General features: G+C 45.1%; 2 protein-coding genes across 2 annotated transcripts in view; one reads left to right on the forward strand and one right to left on the reverse strand.

Annotated features, from left to right (window-relative positions):
• The window catches only part of EMC9 (ER membrane protein complex subunit 9), a 53540-nt gene extending 49237 nt beyond the window's left edge, over window positions 1-4303 (forward strand). Inside the window, exon 6 of the mRNA XM_086923751.1 lies at window positions 3953-4303. Within this exon, the coding sequence (XP_086779877.1) occupies window positions 3953-4133 (181 nt within the window). The 3' untranslated portion in view covers window positions 4134-4303. The remainder of the gene's footprint in view (window positions 1-3952) is intronic.
• Window positions 4242-17066, reverse strand: part of PSME1 (proteasome activator subunit 1) — a 185505-nt gene continuing 172680 nt past the window's right edge. Inside the window, exons 10-11 of the mRNA XM_086923750.1 lie at window positions 4916-5002; window positions 4242-4564 (exon numbers count right to left, since the gene is read on the reverse strand). Coding sequence (XP_086779876.1) covers window positions 4484-4564; window positions 4916-5002 — 168 coding nt within the window. The 3' untranslated portion in view covers window positions 4242-4483. The remainder of the gene's footprint in view (window positions 4565-4915; window positions 5003-17066) is intronic.

Consider the following 17066-nt stretch of genomic DNA (forward strand, 5'->3'; position numbering starts at 1 on the left):
GTCCATGCCCATTCTCGCACCCCCTGAAGGGTCGGAGCGTTCCAGGCAGCCCCTGGTTGCTGAGGCACACAACCGCCCGTAGGACTAACGGGGCGCCGTAGTTCTTCCAGGGGACCCGCTAAGACATCCCTGGGCATCCTTGGCTTAGCACCCTTGTGCTGCTGCATATCGTACCCATCTGTACTTTGCAGACCCTGGATCACCCTGTAACTCCTCCACAGCCCTGGGGGTGGCCACCGACCCCTGTCCTCCCCCTCCCACGACTGGAAGTGACGCAGCCGGCTGACCCCCCGGTCCCTGGACGTGGGAGCCTAGTCTGCTGCCTCCTGTGCCTTCCTGTGGCACTAAGGTGGCCGCCCTGTTGGAGGTTCCCCTTCGTGGCCCCCCGGGCAGCCTTGGCAAAATGGAAAGCAATCCTCCATCGTGAAACTGAAACTATGAGTGGGCTCTTCTTGAGGAGGTTAACTGGTTACTTGCTCGCCTTCCATCATGGAACATAAACCATGATCGGCTAGCGCAGCTTTTCCCAAACTGTGGATTGCGACCCACGGGTGGATCGTGAACACATTTTTAGTGGGTTTCGAAAATCCAAGCAATGAATAATGATGACTTTAAATTCTGGGGCTTATTTACAAACCCCTTGCGCCACTGGTACGTCACTTTTCCCCATATTAAAAGTGACGCACCAGTGCTGCAAGGGGCTTGTAAATAAGCCCCTCTTTATCTTGTGACATTAGCTGCACTGTAAAGACGGAGGTCAAATGTGACGAGCCTTCTGCTGCTTACGTGTTTAACAGTGGGGCTGGTGTTTATAAACTCATCTCACTTTGCAGGGATAGAGTGAAAAATACAGTGAATTATCTGACAATCTTCCTGGGGGAGAGGGGTACATGAAGTGTGAAAGGAATGGCTGTAGATTGTAATTTTTTCGTAACGCAACAAATTGTAAAGACACTGTACACATTGAGCAGTTAGGAAAGCAAAAATGAAGTCCTTTTTTTAGGTCTCGACCTAAAGCATTGCTTTAGCAATGCTTGTTGTCGAGATTTCTAGTAAGCAGTCCGAAAAGTCTGCCAAAACGGCAGATTAGCCACAGTTCATGTGACACAGGCACGTGCACAAACCAGCCACGTCACAAACCACCATTTGTCTGTGCCTCGCATCAGACTTAAAAGGCTGCCGCTCCCACCCCATCAAACTTCAAAGGAATGCGCTTCCCCGCCACAGCAATGCCGAGAGCGTGTTACTTTCATGACTCTTTTCCTTTACTAATTGATGCGCGTCTTCCGGGTTTCCACCGAGAACACGCCAATCGTACTAACAAAGCGCTGGTCACAACTTCCTACTTCGGTACCCTTTAACCACTGTACGTTGAGGTAAGCGCCGATAACATGATTCAACTCCTGGTGTTTCTCACTCTGTGGGTCCATTACTGCCTTCATACATCTTTGATATATTACCTGAATCGGTACTAAGTCACTCTTGGCACCTCACACTGTGGAACCTTGACTCGCATGGGCCACGTTTGCGATCATATATCGAGCAAAACCACGTTTTAGATGTTTATTTTCATTCACTACCTCTTTGTTTCCTTTAGGACGAACCTGGCATATTTGCACATTGTATTTGCACACTCATCCTTCCACCTCGTTTTTTCACATGAACTCTGCATTTTTCATCACCGTGAGATGCGTTCCTTAGCAATTCTGAGCACATCGGTGTGTTAAAAGCCTCTGCTGCCACCTTGAGGGTTGTTGACTCCTTCCGTATGATAAAGAAACGGAACTTCATTTTTAAATGGCTGTTTTTTTTTTTTTACCTCGTTTTTTTCAAACGTGCAATAACCATTTCCACAGCGCAATTCTACTTGCACTGTTGTAGTCTTGGCGCTCTTTCATCATGGCTCTGCGATTTTCCTTAGACTATTGTTGTGATAGAGAGCTAACGTGATATGTGCATTACGCTGGATTGTTTGGGGACACCTTTCCTTAAATTGAGGCATTCCTGTACCTTGCTCAAACAAAAATGTTGTTCCTTTCGTTCCAGTTTTTCCTAGATAGAGAATATTCGCTTTGGTAAGGTAAAACGGATTTTTAAAAATTGCAAGATGTCTTTAATTCAGAGGCATCTTTGATGCTCCACCCTCAAACTCCACCCTCCATCACTCGGGGGCACCACCACATCACTCGGGGACACCAACCTATCACTCAGCCGAACCACATCATCACTCAGCACAACAGCACTGTCCTTGCTTGCTACCAACAAGCATTGCCATAGCCAATAGGACTCGCATTAGGAAAGTGTAAGCTATTGGCTTTGTGAATAGCAATGCTATTAATTTATATATTTTCAAATCCAACACATAATAAAAAAAAAATTGTAATTTACAATACCAAGAGCTAACACTTTCCTAATGCGAGACCTATGGCATTGCAAATGCTTGTTTGTAGTTCTGATGTGTGATGAGAAACAAAGATTTTAATAGGATCTGAACAAATCAAGGCACTTTACTTGGTGATGCAGGAATAATAAATATTCAACAAAACCAACTTTTGCACACATCCTTTGTGTGCAGTAAAGCTTTATCAGTAAGGCTGTAGGTCTGAACAAATTTAGTGATCAATGGAAAAAAAGGCGTCTGTAAATAACATTGCGCTACCAAACGATGCTTAGTTACATTAAAAAATCACCAGTCTCAAGTCCATTTAAGCTAGGTGGATCGCCAAAGTTTTTTCTAAGAAGTGGTTCTAAAAAGGCTAGGAAGTACTGGGCTTACGTGTCAAAAGCTTGCCTACCTCGATCATGAAATAACAACTATTAGCTGCTTTTTTTAGAGCGGGTACGTGTTACCTTCCTGTGTTGTGAAATTGAATCTATAAGCAGCCTTTTCTTTTAGAGGCAATGTGGTACGCACTTTCCTTACTCTAGTATCAAATAGAAGATGCAGATTGGATTTTTTTTTTAAACGCCTCTTATGCTGCTGTTGCACTGCCTGTGACTCCTTCTTTTCATAGTCTCGTTATGACGTTACTAGCTAACCCGTATATTTTTGATGGTTTTGACTTTTGCACGTCTGGTGCCTGTGCCCATCGGTTCATTCTATAGCAGTTTTTCTGCTTGTCCAGACTGGCCTCATCTGGACATAGGTCTTATTGGAAGCAGGAAGAAAGTTCCTTGATTTCACTACATACTCCGTGGCAGCTGCTCCCGGGAAGCAGTAGTGGGGTGGGAAGAGGCTTAAAAAAAAAAAAAAAAAAAAAAATATATATATATATATATATATATATATATATATACATATACATCTCACTTATCTGCCCCCCTCTCCCCTGTCCTCTTCCTGGCTTCTGTGGAAACAGAAAGCACCCACCCTCCCCATAAGCCAATCCCAATGCTTCACTGGCCTGAGAGCCGTGGTCTGGGGCTCAGCCATGGAATGGGGGCCTGGGCATCTTCTCAACGCAGGCTGTAAATCAGTCCGCATAAAGAACATGCAAAGTGCACATGAATGTTTAGCCAGCCCGAGAGGGACAGTCAAACAATCATGCGCACTTACATAGGGCCCACCACTCCTCTGCTCGAGCAAAGGAGATCCGTCTTGCTGAGACGCCGCAACAGGAACAAATAAAATGATAAAGCGGAGTTATGTTAATTTTCCTTTTTTCCACTGCAAAAAACTGGGGTGACGCTCCTCCACCTTAGCGGAGCAGCCACCACTGTACATACTTACGTTTTGTCTATTAATGCCTGTGGCATTCAATAACTATTATGACATGCTTTTACTCCAAGCAATGTAGAGCTTTAAAAGGGGACACACTCAAGCCTGTTCTACCATTGTTCTGTGGCTCGTTTTTGTGTTTAAAGTTTCAACTTCGTTTCATGTTTTTTTTCTTAGAATATTGCTTCTCTATTGTCACTGTATCGTAACTTGACCCCTTTTTCTTCTTTCTAGGATCATGTGGCAAAACTGGGAGCAAACCCGTCACATCGGCAAGACTCTATTAGAATCTAAAGCATACAGGCAATTAGTAGATTTTGACGCCCACCTTGATGACATCAGGAGTGACTGGACCAACCAGCACCTCAACTGCGAGATTGCCAAGCTGGCTTCTGTGGCCAATGGTAGTGCATGAGACTTTCGCTGTCAAAAGGAAGATCCAAAGGCAAGAAAAATGACGGCGCCAGGCACAAGTGTAGATGTTGGCGAAGCCTTAAGAAGGAAGCACACAACAAGGGAGATGCAAGGAGCGCTTGTTCTGTAGTTTTTACACATATTTATTTATTTATTATACATCTTAAATTATTAAGTGCATGTGTTTGTGTCCTGATTTCAAGAGTTCTTGATTGTGCATAAATGGAAAAGTGAAGAAAGGAAAATAGACGGTCCGGGACATAATTTTATTACTCAAGGGTAAGTAGAGTGCAATGAAACTTGTTAGAAAGGCAACGAGACATAAAAATGAAGACAGACTTGGGTGGGTGCTCAGTAAATCAGAGCCTTGTCCCGTCCTCGCGGCTTGATGATCTTCTCAGAGTTCTTCATGACAATGTCATACAGGATGGCCTAGAATATTAAGAGAAAGGACACGTCATTCGAAATGAGCATTCATTTCAAGTATTTTACCCGCATCGCAGCGCATCTTTATTCAGACATACACTTCCACATCACAAGCACATTATCATCCCCTTCTCTTTTTAGGGCTGGGTCCTTGGGGTGGGGAAGGTTCTCAATGCCATGGGTTAGGAGGAGATTCCAGATAGCTTGTGAAGTACGTCCTGGGCTTCACATCAAGCATGCTACTCAGCTCCGCTGCAAAGGGACAGGCCTGTGGGATCCAGTCCTCCTATTCATTCGGCTTTGGGCTTCTCATACAAACTGACCCCTCAGAGCGGCTGAGTTAGAAATGGAACTTACGTAAGTGTTCCTGATCTCCATCACCATCACTCGCAGCTCGGCGTACTGAGCCTCGTCAAGCTCATGTACCAGCTGACGGTAGTCTCCCTGAGAACAAGATCACAAGAAGACCAAATAAGATATGTGTGCCTGCAGGGTCATGAGCAGGCCAAAAAAAATAATTTATATAATTCCTTTGGGCATTGCCAGCTTATTATGAACACAGATATTGAATTAGATGTTCAGATACATGGTTTGTCACATGTCAGGAAGTAGGTGCAGTCATATAAGGTTTAATTGTGAAGACACCCAAGTGGTGATATATTAGAATACAAATATTAAGTCATGTTATTAAGGAAGTTCATAAAATGATTCTTACATAGTTATATATTAATAAACTGCTGTGTGTCCCTCTCAACCAGTTTAGTGCCCTGTCAGAAAAAGGAGCTGCATCTTGCTGGTTGGAAGGGGAAGAGAGTCCAATCGAGAAGGGAAGGCATAGTTCAAGTTATTTACTTCTTTGTTTTTTTCTATTGCTGGATCTTGTTCTACAGACATCCAGGCACGTTGGATGTCCTGGCATCTGGACAACAGACTTGGAACATTTTTGTCTACAGCTAAAAATAATTCTGAATGATCGCCCAATGTACGGCCGCGAGCCTCAAAGATGTGAAATGTCTGCCAGATCCCCATGACTCAGTCTTGTTCACAGATCATTATAGCCGAAAAAGATACGAATTTGTGGGTTAATGTGAAAGAATGCGACCACTGACTAGCAGAAGAGTTCACAGTGATTAACTTGTTACTGCATAGACAAGTCCCTTTTTCCCCCAAACTTGTGGGGAAGATGTTAAAAGGCTGTACCTTGGAAAGACAGTCAAAATATACTTAAATGTTTTTCAGAGGGTTTTGACAAAACTGACCTAAATTTGCCTTTTAGAGCATATCTACAGAATGCAAATGCTGCGCCACCTAGAACTCTCATAGGACACTGCTGCTTAACAATTGCAAAACTACTTCTTTGCTCAAGAACGGGGCATGGTTGCCTCCCTGACTGATACCATCCATGCATGGACCTCCGAATATAGAACAAACCCAGCTAGTAATGGAGGTCTTGGATGCTTGTTGAACAGCAGCACCACCACCTAGGAACCCTAATATTAAACACTGAACACTCTGATTACACTTCACACACAAAATTCAGGGACACCGGACCCCATCACTCTGGTCAATGAGAAATCTGAACTCTGCAGAAGACTCCTAAAGTGCTGAAAGTACACAGTGGCGAAACATGGTATACACTCTTAGCAGCGATCTGAGAGTTTGGCGGCGGAACCAATGGACTTAGTATGATCATAAGAGAACTTGAAGATCCCCTTATGCACCCACCCCCCCTCAAGCGCCTTGAGACACTCTGGGTGAGTAGTGCGCTATACAAATTCCTGAACTTGAACTTATAGCAAGATCATATAAGGTGCTTGATGTCTGATAAGGATCGTGATATGGGTGCGGTGGAATATCTCTTAATTATAGCAGCTTTACATTGTTGTGGCCGAGAAGGATGTGTTGTGTGCGCAACCTAATCGTTAGTAACATCATAAAAGCTTGCACAAGGTTAATCTTCATCGCTAAAATACAAACAACCAAGTTGTCCGTGTAAGATCACTAATACGACCCGTTTACGGCCCTTTGGGTTACTACCCAAAACAATAAGACCTAAATTCAACTCCGAAATACAGTGAGGCTTTTTTTTTTTAAGAGGAGGGCCAGATAGGCAAGGCTTTAAGTAACATAGAAAGTCCTTACTATAATTTCTATTTCCCCTGCTGAATACTATACAGAAACACCTTATTACAAACCAGGCAGCCAAATGGCAAACAAATAATAAAACTATACTGCTCACCCTGCACTCAAAAGGGCACACCACTCATCCAGTGTATTCACACCACTCAACCCTCACTCATGAAGGCATACAGCTCATCCAGTCTACTCATAGAGCCACAACTCACTCTGCGCTCACACAGGAACACTATTTACCGATTGATGCGGCCAATACACACCCAATGGCAGTCTCTCAAATCAGGCAATCTGCCTAGCTAGTCCCCGAAAGCATGCTAGGTTTCCCATTTCTGGGGCAGTATGGTGGTTGCAGCCCTTACACGACCTGTAGCGTACAGGCAGGTCTTGCGGATCTCAGGACAGTATCCCAAAACCACCTGTCTGCTTACTTAGATCCTGAAAAAGCCTATAAACACACACCCGATCTCCCGGACTTTTAAGTGGGTGCAGCCTCTACACTACCCAGGTCCCCTGGATCATAGGCTAGCCTGTATTCTCAGACCAGCCCAAATTGAACCCATATTCCAAAGACAGTGGTCCCTAGACAGTATTATATGTATTGAAAGGAATAAATATAGACTAGATAGTTACTATATTCTTTGTCCAGCCGGACAGTATTTAATATTGTGTTTAACAATTATTATAAAGAATTTGTAGTGCAGGTTCAAGTGGGACACCAGCCGATGTCCAACTACCTTCACTGTGGACAAAACAAACATAGGGGTAGGGGTGGAGGCAAGTTGACGGTCTGTGGATCATACGAGTAAACAGACAAGTTTGTAGCAAGTACACTATTGCTTCAAATCATACATTGTAATTATGGGCATATAGTGTATTCTGGTCGACTACGTTTCGAACCCTATATAGAAATACAGAGTTTATCATCAGGACATGCCTCTACGGGTATGTCTGGAGGCACCTTCGGGGTCAGTTCCGTGCTAAGCGCTTCACCAAAGTAGGCAGATGAGTCAAGATGGACTCAGGTTAACCGATTGTGATAGTCACTCGATGGGAGCGATCCAAGGTGGATACAGGGTCGGGGGCCGCAATGGGATCCCCTCACATCATAGTCGGTGCCCACAAATTGAACCCATAGCACGCAGCCAGCAAGCTGTGGTATTTGCACCCCCAGGGAAGGCCTCTGACAAGGCTGGCCTAGGACAAACGGATCTCACTGCTAGCCAGGTCTCACCATAAATCAGTTGAGTTAGTCCAAGCCTCCTGCCCCCTCATAACCTCTGTTATCCCGCAAGAGTCCTAAAGTTAGGATAAGAGAAAGGCGAGGGCTTCCCTTGAATGCTCCCTTAGTGGCAGAGTTACAAGAGGGCAAAGGTGACATTTACCTATGCCCTGGTGTGGTGCCTTTAAGGCTGACTGCTTTTGTGCCTAGCTACCAGAGAGTTGAGCATAGATTTGGGGTTTGCTTGTGTTTCACCCTCACAGGAATTGTAGTTGCTGCTTGAGGAGGGTTTCACCACCTTTAACAAGAAGGTAAATGCTACTTACCAGTATGCATCTGTTCTTGGCATGTAAAGCTGCAGATCCACATACTGTTGCATAGATCACCATCTAGTGTTGGGCCCGGATGTTTGCACTTGTTTTTGTCCTGAAAATTCTTTGGGAGTCACAAGACAGATGACTTCTCCTTTGGATCATATTGCGCATGGGCATCGGCTACATCCTTCGATCGTTTTTCGCCAGTAGGGAAATGATGGAGCTTTGTAAGAAACAGGAAGGATGCTCATGTAAGCTGTATCTAATTAACATAATACTGGAACAGATAAAGGTAGGAAGGTGGGTGGGTATGTGGATCTGCAGCTCTACATGCCAAGAACAGATGCATACTGGTAAGTAGCATTTTCCGTTCGAGGCATATGAGCTGCAGATCACATACTGTTGCACAGATTATATAGCAGTACCCCCTCTTAGCGGCGACTACCAGTATCTGTTGCAGTAGTTTGAAATAGAGTTTTGAGTATAGCCTGGCCCACAGTAGCTTGTTGTTTAGTTTGCACATCTACACAATAGTGTTTTGTGAATGTGTGCAGTGTAGACCATGTAGCTGCTTTGCAGATATCATCTAAGGGAATGTTACCCAAAAATGCCATTGAAGCCCCTGTCTTTCTTGTAGAGTGGGCTTTAGGAGGAACAGATAACGTACGTTTAGCTTTGTGGTAGCAAATTTGTAAGCATTTGACAATCCACCTAGCTATTCCAGATTTTGATATGGGGTTGCCTTTGTGTGGTGCTGAGAGACACAAAAAGTTGTTAGGTCTTACGAAAGGGTTGTGTTCTCTCGATGTAGTAAAGCAATGCTGTTTTTTGTCATTTTTTTTATTGGAGATCAAAGATGGGCAATTTCATAGGATACAAAACAATATAGTAAATATAAATCAGTATGTGACAAGTAATATACATCTGTAATATATTACAGAAGAGGAAAAAGGAGAAGGGAAAAATCTATATATAGGTAGGGAAAGAAAAGAGAATTAGAATTTCAGGAATCGCCAAAGCAATGCTCTTTTGACATCCAAGGTATGAAGAGCTCTTTCTGCGACTGTTTGTGGCTGTGAGAAAAATACGGGCAGTTCCACAGGTTGATTGAGGTGGAAGGGAGAAATTACTTTAGGATTAGTTCGGAGAACAATCTTATAATTATGCATCTGCAGAAAATGTTCCTGAATGGTTAGTGCTTGTAGTTCACTAACTCTTCGTAGAGAAGTAATAGCTACTAGGAACGCAACTTTCCATGTTAAGAATTGTAGCTCACATTTATGTAAAGGTTCAAAGGGAGGTCCCATTAGCAGTGTGATAAAAATGTTTAAATTCCACACAGGCGAAGGTGGTGCTCTGGGGGGAATTATTCTTTTGAGGCATTCCATAAAGGCTTTTATGGCAGGTACTCTGAAAAGTAATAGATGCTGTCTATTTTGTAGATATGCTGCCATGTCAGCAAGATGCAGTTTAATACACATGTAGGATAAGTTGATCTTTGAAGGTTTAGTAAGTAGCCTATGATGTGTTGAATAGGAATAGACACATCTATGGGATTGATGATGTTGTTATGACAATATATTACAAAACATTTCATCTTAACTGCATAGCATTCCCTAGTGGTGGGACGTCTAGCTTCTTTAATAACGTTCATACAGTCAGGGGGAAGGTTAAGGTAACCGAATTCTAGGACCTCTGAAGCCAGATCGCAAGGTTGAGCTGAGCTGGGTCTGGGTGTATGATTTCTCCATGATTCTGGGTTAAGAGGCGTGGAGATAGGTATAGCTTTTGGTGCGGTACTACGGAAAGCTCTAGCAATGTGGTGTACCACAGTTGTCTGGCCCAAGTTGGAGCAACTAGAATGAGAGTTAGGGAATGTTGCTGTAGTTTGCGCACCACTAGTGGAATGAGTGGGAGAAGCGGAAAAGCGTACGCTAATCTGCCTGACCAGTTCATCCATATCGCATTGTCTTTGTACAGTGGGTGTGGATATCTGGCGGCGAAGCTTGGGCATTTGGCGTTTTCTTGGGTGGCAAAGAGGTCTATCTGAGGCTGTCCCCACATCTGAAAGAACGGTTGAAGAACTTGTGGATGAAGTTCCCACTTGTGGATCTGTTGTGTCTGACGGCTCAACAGATCGGCTATGGGGTTTTGTACCCCTGGAGCATGTTGGGCTAAGAGGAAAATGTTCTGAGGTATAGCCCACCTCCATATGTTCTGTGCTAGCTGAGAGAGTTGCAGAGCCTTGTTTTTGTATGTAGTACATGGCGGTCATGTTGTCCGTGCAGACTAAGACAGCCTTGCCTGATATTTGCTTCTGGAATGCTTTTAAGGCTAGGAATATGGGTAGTAACTCCAGGTGGTTGATGTGGAGTAACTTTTGTTGTGGTGTCCACATGCCCTGCATGGTGCGTTGCAGTAAATGAGCACCCCAGCTGGAGAGCGATGCGTCCGCTTTCATGACTATTTGAGGAACCGGCTCTAGGAACGGTCGCCCTTTGGAAAAGTTTTTGGTGTTCCACCACTGCAGAGCGATGAGTACGACTGTTCACCAACACTAGATCTGGTAACTGACCTTAAGCCTGGTTCCATTGGCGTGCTAAGCACTCTTGAAGAGGATGTGTCTGGAGACTTGCGTGAGGCACTATGAATGCAAGAGGCCATCATCCCTATAGGTTGCATGAACACTCGAGTTGGAAGAGAGTGTTTTGGTTTAAATTTTGTTAGAAGAGCTTGCATGTTTGCTATTCTGGCAGGAGATGGATAGGCTAGCGCTGTTGAGGTGTTTATTGTGGCACCGAGGTACAGTATGTGGGACAGTTGCAGATGGGACTTGGTGTGGTTTACTGTGAACCCCAGGTTGTGGAGTAGTTGGATAGTGGCGTGTGCGTGTTGTACACACTGGCTGTATGAGTTGGCTTTTATGAGCCAGTCGTCGAGATATGGGAAGACGAGAATGTGTTGTCTTCCTAAGTGTGCTGTCACCACCGCTAGGCACTTGGTAAACACTCGTGGTGCTGTTGTGACTCCAAATGGGAGTTTCTTGAATTGGTAGTGTTGACCGTCCACTACAAATCTGAGATACTTTCTGTGGGCGGTGTGAATGGGAATGTGGAAATAGGCGTCCTTGAGATCTATGGTAGCAAGGAAGTTGTTTTTGTGAACGAAGAGGAAGGACCTGCTGGAGTGTGACCATGTGGAAGTGGTCTGATTGTATGTATAGGTGTGTGGGTCTGAGGTCCAGAATAGGCCTTAGAGAGCCTTCTTTCTTTGGGATAAGAAAGTACAGGGAGTAAACTCCCTTGTTTTGTTGGTGCTGGGGAACTGGTTCTATTGCACTTTTTTGTAAGACGGATATTACCTCCTGCTTTAGCAGTAACAAATGTTCTTGTGACATTGGACTCTGTTTGGGTGGTATGTTGGGGGTAGGGGGAGTAGATGTTAGTTCGAGACAGTAACCCAATTGGATTATTTGTCACACCCACCTATCTAATCTGATGTTGGTCCAGACAGGAAGGAATTGCTGCAGTCTTCCCTGACTAGAGTGGAATGGTGTGGGGAAAGTGGAGGGAAGTCATTGGGTAGGGGTGGAGGCAGAGCAGGATTTGTTAGTTTTGCCTCTGTCTTTGTTATTGTTACCCTACAACCACCTATTTGGTAGCCTCTAGTGAAGGTGGATTGGGTAGGTGTTTTGTAAGAAGTGGAGGGACTATCTGAGGAGTATCTCTGGTGGTGCTTCTATAGGATGAGCGACAAAAGGAGCGTCTGGCAGCTTGCGACTGCAAGGCTCCCATAGATTTAGCTGTGTCTATCCTTTTTCATTTTCTCAAGTGAAACCTCAACATTAGGGCCAAATAGGTGTTGCTCATCGAATGGTTGATTGAGGATGGAACTCTGGACTTCAGTTTTGAAACCTGAAACGCGTAGCCAGGCATGCCTACGCAAAAGGACACTGGTGTTAATTGCCCTTGAATCAGTATCTGCTGATCTAGGGCAAAACGGATGGAGGTATTGGTGATAGTTTTACCTTCTTGTAGGAGTTCATTGGCCCTATTTTTATGTTTGTCTGGAAGATGCTGCATTACGGATTCCAGCTCATCATAATGTGCCCTGTCGTACCTTGCTAACAGTGCTTGAGTATTGTTGATGAGCCATATGTGTGCTGCCTGTGACGCAGTTTGTTTGCCAGAGGCGTTCAGGAGTTTAGACTCCTTATCTGGTGGTGGTGGTGTGTGTGTGTGGGGGGGGGGGGAGGGGGGAGGGGAGAGGGTTTGGATGGGTGGGAGGACCTCCCCTAATGTTTGGGAATTGGCCCTTTTTTCGTGCATTGGAGACTACAAGGGAGTCTAGTGGTGTGGGGCCTTTAATGTAGACTGGATCTGTAGGGGCAGCCTTATACTTTTTCTCGATCCGGGGCTTGATGAGTCGAGTCCTGACTGGATCTTTAAATACCCCTGGTGCATACTTATTGACCCCCCCTTAAGGATGGGTAGAATGGAGGTGGACTTTTGTGTGGTGTCAAAAGTGTCCATGAGAAAATCTTCCTCCACGGGGTCTGTGTGTAGGTCAACCCCATGGCATTGGGCAGCTCTATGGATGAGTTGGTTAAAGCCCAAGGTGTCCTCTGGGGGGAAGGCCTGGAGGGGTATATGTCATCTTGTGGAATGTTAGGGACGTCTGGGGTGCTATAATCATCATAGGGGTCAGGGGAGTCAGGAGGACTAGGATTCCCTAGTGGTTCATTGTCCGCACCTCCCCCTGTATCATCAGAGGGCTTATCCACATCATCATCTTGTACTGGATATGGGGATGGTGTAGGAGAGTGATGTGGTGGGGGAGGAGGAGAAGGGATCCTTAACGAAGGGATTGCAATCCCTGTCTTTTTAGGAGGAGGAGCCGGTGCAGGCGCATCTAGTGGTCTTTTCTTGGAGCTAAGAGTCAAGTGACCAATTTTGGGATCCTTCACAAGAGTTTTTTAGGTAGGATCTGGTCGAAGTAATTTTTCTATGGAAGGTAGATCGTTCGGTGCTGAGGTCTTTGGTTCTGTTGGCTTTTTCGGCACAGACTCTGTAATGTTTATATGTTCTTTTGGCTTCGAACTGTGAACTTTTACAGTCTTTTTGGCCGGTGGAACGTGTTGTTTTCTCGGTTCGGAGGCCTATTTCAGCTCCAAGGCATAAGAGTCGGGGCCCTTTGGTGGCAGTTTTTTGGTCGGCTCAGAGTGTGTTTTCGGTGTTGAGGAGCCAGTGCTAGTCTTCGGTGGAGAGTGCTTGGATGTCGAATCAGCGGTTGGCGTGGATGAGGAAGAGGATGGCTTCTTTTTTGGTGCCAGTAGGTGTGTGTCGGTACCGGGGGTAGGCTGACTCAAGCCCGAGTTGCCTGAAGGCTTAGTAGGCTTCTTTGCAGGACTGAAGGTGGGGGATGGGAAGCAGTCACTCGGTGTGCACCTAGGCCCGAAGGTGAAGGTGTGACCAAAGCCTTTTTTGAGGGTGTCGAGGGAGGGTGGGGGTTGACTTATGTACTTACGACCCGCTGTGCCGGAGTGATGTCCTAGACGTCCGAGTCCTCGGCTTCGCTGACGATTCCTTCATCGACCCGCTCCTGTTCTGGCACATCGACGCCCTCTTTGAAGATGTCGTCGGGGATCTAAGATGAAGAGAGAGCCATGGTCCTTCGTGCTAGTCGGTCCGGAATTGTCTTTTTGGAGGGAAGGAGGCGCAAGCTGAACAGTCTCTGGCCTCGTGCTCCGGCGAGAGCCAGAGGTTGCACACCTCATGGAGATCGGTGTGGGGAAACTTCGCCCCACATTGAGAACACTTCTTGAATAGCGTCCTTTCCATGAGCCAGAAGATAAGGCCAAGGTAGGGACGAAGGCCTTCGTCGACGATAGGAATCGAAGACTTCGAAGTTGTTGAGACTCACGTCGATTGGGAAACGCGTTTGAGACAATACCGTCGAAAAGGGTGAAGGATTGCGCGCGACGAAAGTAGAATCTATTCCAAACTGGAGTGCAGGAAACACATCCAAGCCTGATGGCTGAAAAAAACAATTTATGGATGGAGCCAGTTTTTCTTTATCCTAAATGTTTTCTCTCATTTTCTCCAACTGCTGTGAGTCGAAAAGAGTTCAGCAATCACTCTATGTTCTATTTCTCCGAAGCTGATCATGAGCCTTGCCAGAGAAAGGCCTTTACCCCATCTTTCTTAAAACCTCTATTTACTCCAGACCCATTTCCCTAGTTTTCCTCAAATATGCTGGAAGAAGTATATCTTGGATCTTTTCCTTGTATATGTCTTTTTACATAGACTGATTGCAAGACTACGTTTTAGATCGCACATTTACTTGTTTTGATTTCCTAAAGGAGAATCCGCATAACTGGCAGGATGCCCTGCAAATCTCTAGTGTTCAACTATGTAGTAACTGCCAAATATAGGCTTGCATGTATCTGAATACAAACCACATTAATACTTCCTCTACTTTCTCAGGCAATCTCCTGTTATGCAGATGTGATGCAGTGACTATTTTTTTCCCTCCAAATCTATATTTCTATATGTTTTGTAGTTATCATGTCAGTGTTTTTTTAGGCTCGCCTACGCAGTGCGCATGCACTGCAAATGAGACTTTTAGCCTTCGTGCAGCTCTTTTTCCAAGCACATACTCGTGCTTGTGGCAATATACGCCTTGCGGGAGTGTGCAGCAGTGCGCCACAAGCACAAGTATGTGCTTTGAAAAAGAGCAGACTGCTCTCTCAAGCGCGCGTGCACCACTCGCAGGTGCACCCCTACGCCTCTCTCTCGCTGCAGAGCGAGGCGCGCACACACTTGTCTGCTTCTGCTCTCTCTGTCGACTCGATCATTACAATTGTAAATGTTTTTTGCAAGTTTAAAAATGTGTAGCTGCTAATTAAAAATGTACCATCTGTATTTAGGCTTCAATGTAATTTTTCGATAAGAAAACACCATCTTTAATTGAGACATCCCTCTGCTAGAAGTAAGCAGAAAAGCAGTTTTCGATTTTGGATGGAATATTTTGCATAGCCCTGCAAAATAGAGTCCGCTGCTTTTCAGATGAAGGGATGTATAAAGATAACTTTGTTCTCTGCAGATTCATATCAAAGTACACAGTGAATAAAGATTTCACGATAACACAACAGACAGAGGCGAAAGCGCTCCAGAGCCGCAAGTTCTCCTTTCCAACATTTACAAATACTTTGCATTGTATGCATTCCGAATGCTATCAGTACTATGGTCACGATATGATGACATCTTAGAAATAAACTCTTAAATAACCGTTGCCAAGGCACCCCGTTAATGTATTTTTCTTTGTTATGCTTCAGGCGCAACAAGCACAATATTATGCTGAATTTCAATTCTCGGTACAAAAGGGGGTGTTGATGGACGGAGCATCTGAGTGAATAAAACACTCACACCCAGTCAAAAGATCTGGGTTTAATCCATCACTGTTCTTTAGCCCACTCTGCCACCCCAGTTCAGACATGGCTATATGCAAATCAGTCTGACCCTGTACCTCATGGGAACAGTCCAGCCCGAACTGCCAAGCCATGTCTTCCCTGGACCGGAAACAAGCTTCCGAGGACCGGTTTCTGGCATTCCAGCCGTCTTCAGCCCGGCTTGCTTGAATCCAGTGGCAAAGTGAGCAAGGGACTCACGTCTCAGCATACCCTGCCACACTTATGGCGGCCAAAAGCGGTACAAAAGGGGGCGGTGATGGACGGAGCATCTGAATCAATCAAACACTCACACCCAGTCAAAAGATCTGGGTTTAATCCATCACTGTTCTTTAGCCCACTCCATCACCACTCCCCTGGACTGTTCCCATGAGGAACAGGGTCAGACTGATTTGCATATAGCCATGTCTGAACTGGGGTGGCAGAGTGGGCTAAAGAACGGTGATGGATTAAACCCAGATCTTTTGACTGGGTGTGAGTGTTTGATTGATTCAGATGCTCCGTCCATCACCACCCCCTTTTGTACCGCTTTTGGCCGCCATAAGTGTGGGTATGCTCAGACGTGAGTCCCTTGCTCACTTTGCCACTGGATTCAAGCAAGCCGGGCTGAAGACGGCTGGAATGCCAGAAACCGGTCCTCGGAAGCTTGTTTCCAGTCCAGGAAAGACATGGCTTGGAAGTTCGGGCTGGACTGTTCCCATGAGGCACAGGGTCAGACTGATTTGCATATAGCCATGTCTGAACTGGGGTGGCAGAGTGGGCTAAAGGACGGTGATTGATTAAACCCAGATCTTTTGACTGGGTGTGAGTGTTTGATTGATTCAGATGCTCCGTCCATCACCACCCCCTTTTGTACCGAATTTCAATTCTCGCCATTCTGCAGACAGAAAGAATAATTTAGCATTTCATTTAAGTTTGCTGTGCCTGCCTTTTGTGGTTCGATCACTCTAGAATAAACACAGAAAACTATGACAAGCGTCTAAATGGAATGATGGTACCGTACCATACCGTGTTCTCCCTTCCCCTTCTGGGTCCAAAGGTACATTTGTGTGACGCAAACCAGAGTAAAAATAAGCATATTTTGTTGTCCAACACTTGCTTTATCAAATGAAAGTCTACATTTCCTCGGACTATCTTTGAAGATAATCTCTCAATATCGTTGACGTTAGTTTTAACACATCCAGCAGAGCCCCTGGAGGACTCTGGGTGAAAATCAAACCACACTTACCCTTTATTTGTACCAATTGAAGACTTAATATACATTTATAACAGGAGTAAATTGCATTACTTGGCTCTGGTGCTTGACGCAAGCAGCAATTTATTGCAGGTCATGAATTTCTTTACGATCTGGTGATTAAAATTAAAAGGAAG

This window comes from Lissotriton vulgaris, chromosome 5, assembly GCF_964263255.1.
Source record: "Lissotriton vulgaris chromosome 5, aLisVul1.2, whole genome shotgun sequence".
Classification (NCBI taxonomy): domain Eukaryota; kingdom Metazoa; phylum Chordata; class Amphibia; order Caudata; family Salamandridae; genus Lissotriton; species Lissotriton vulgaris.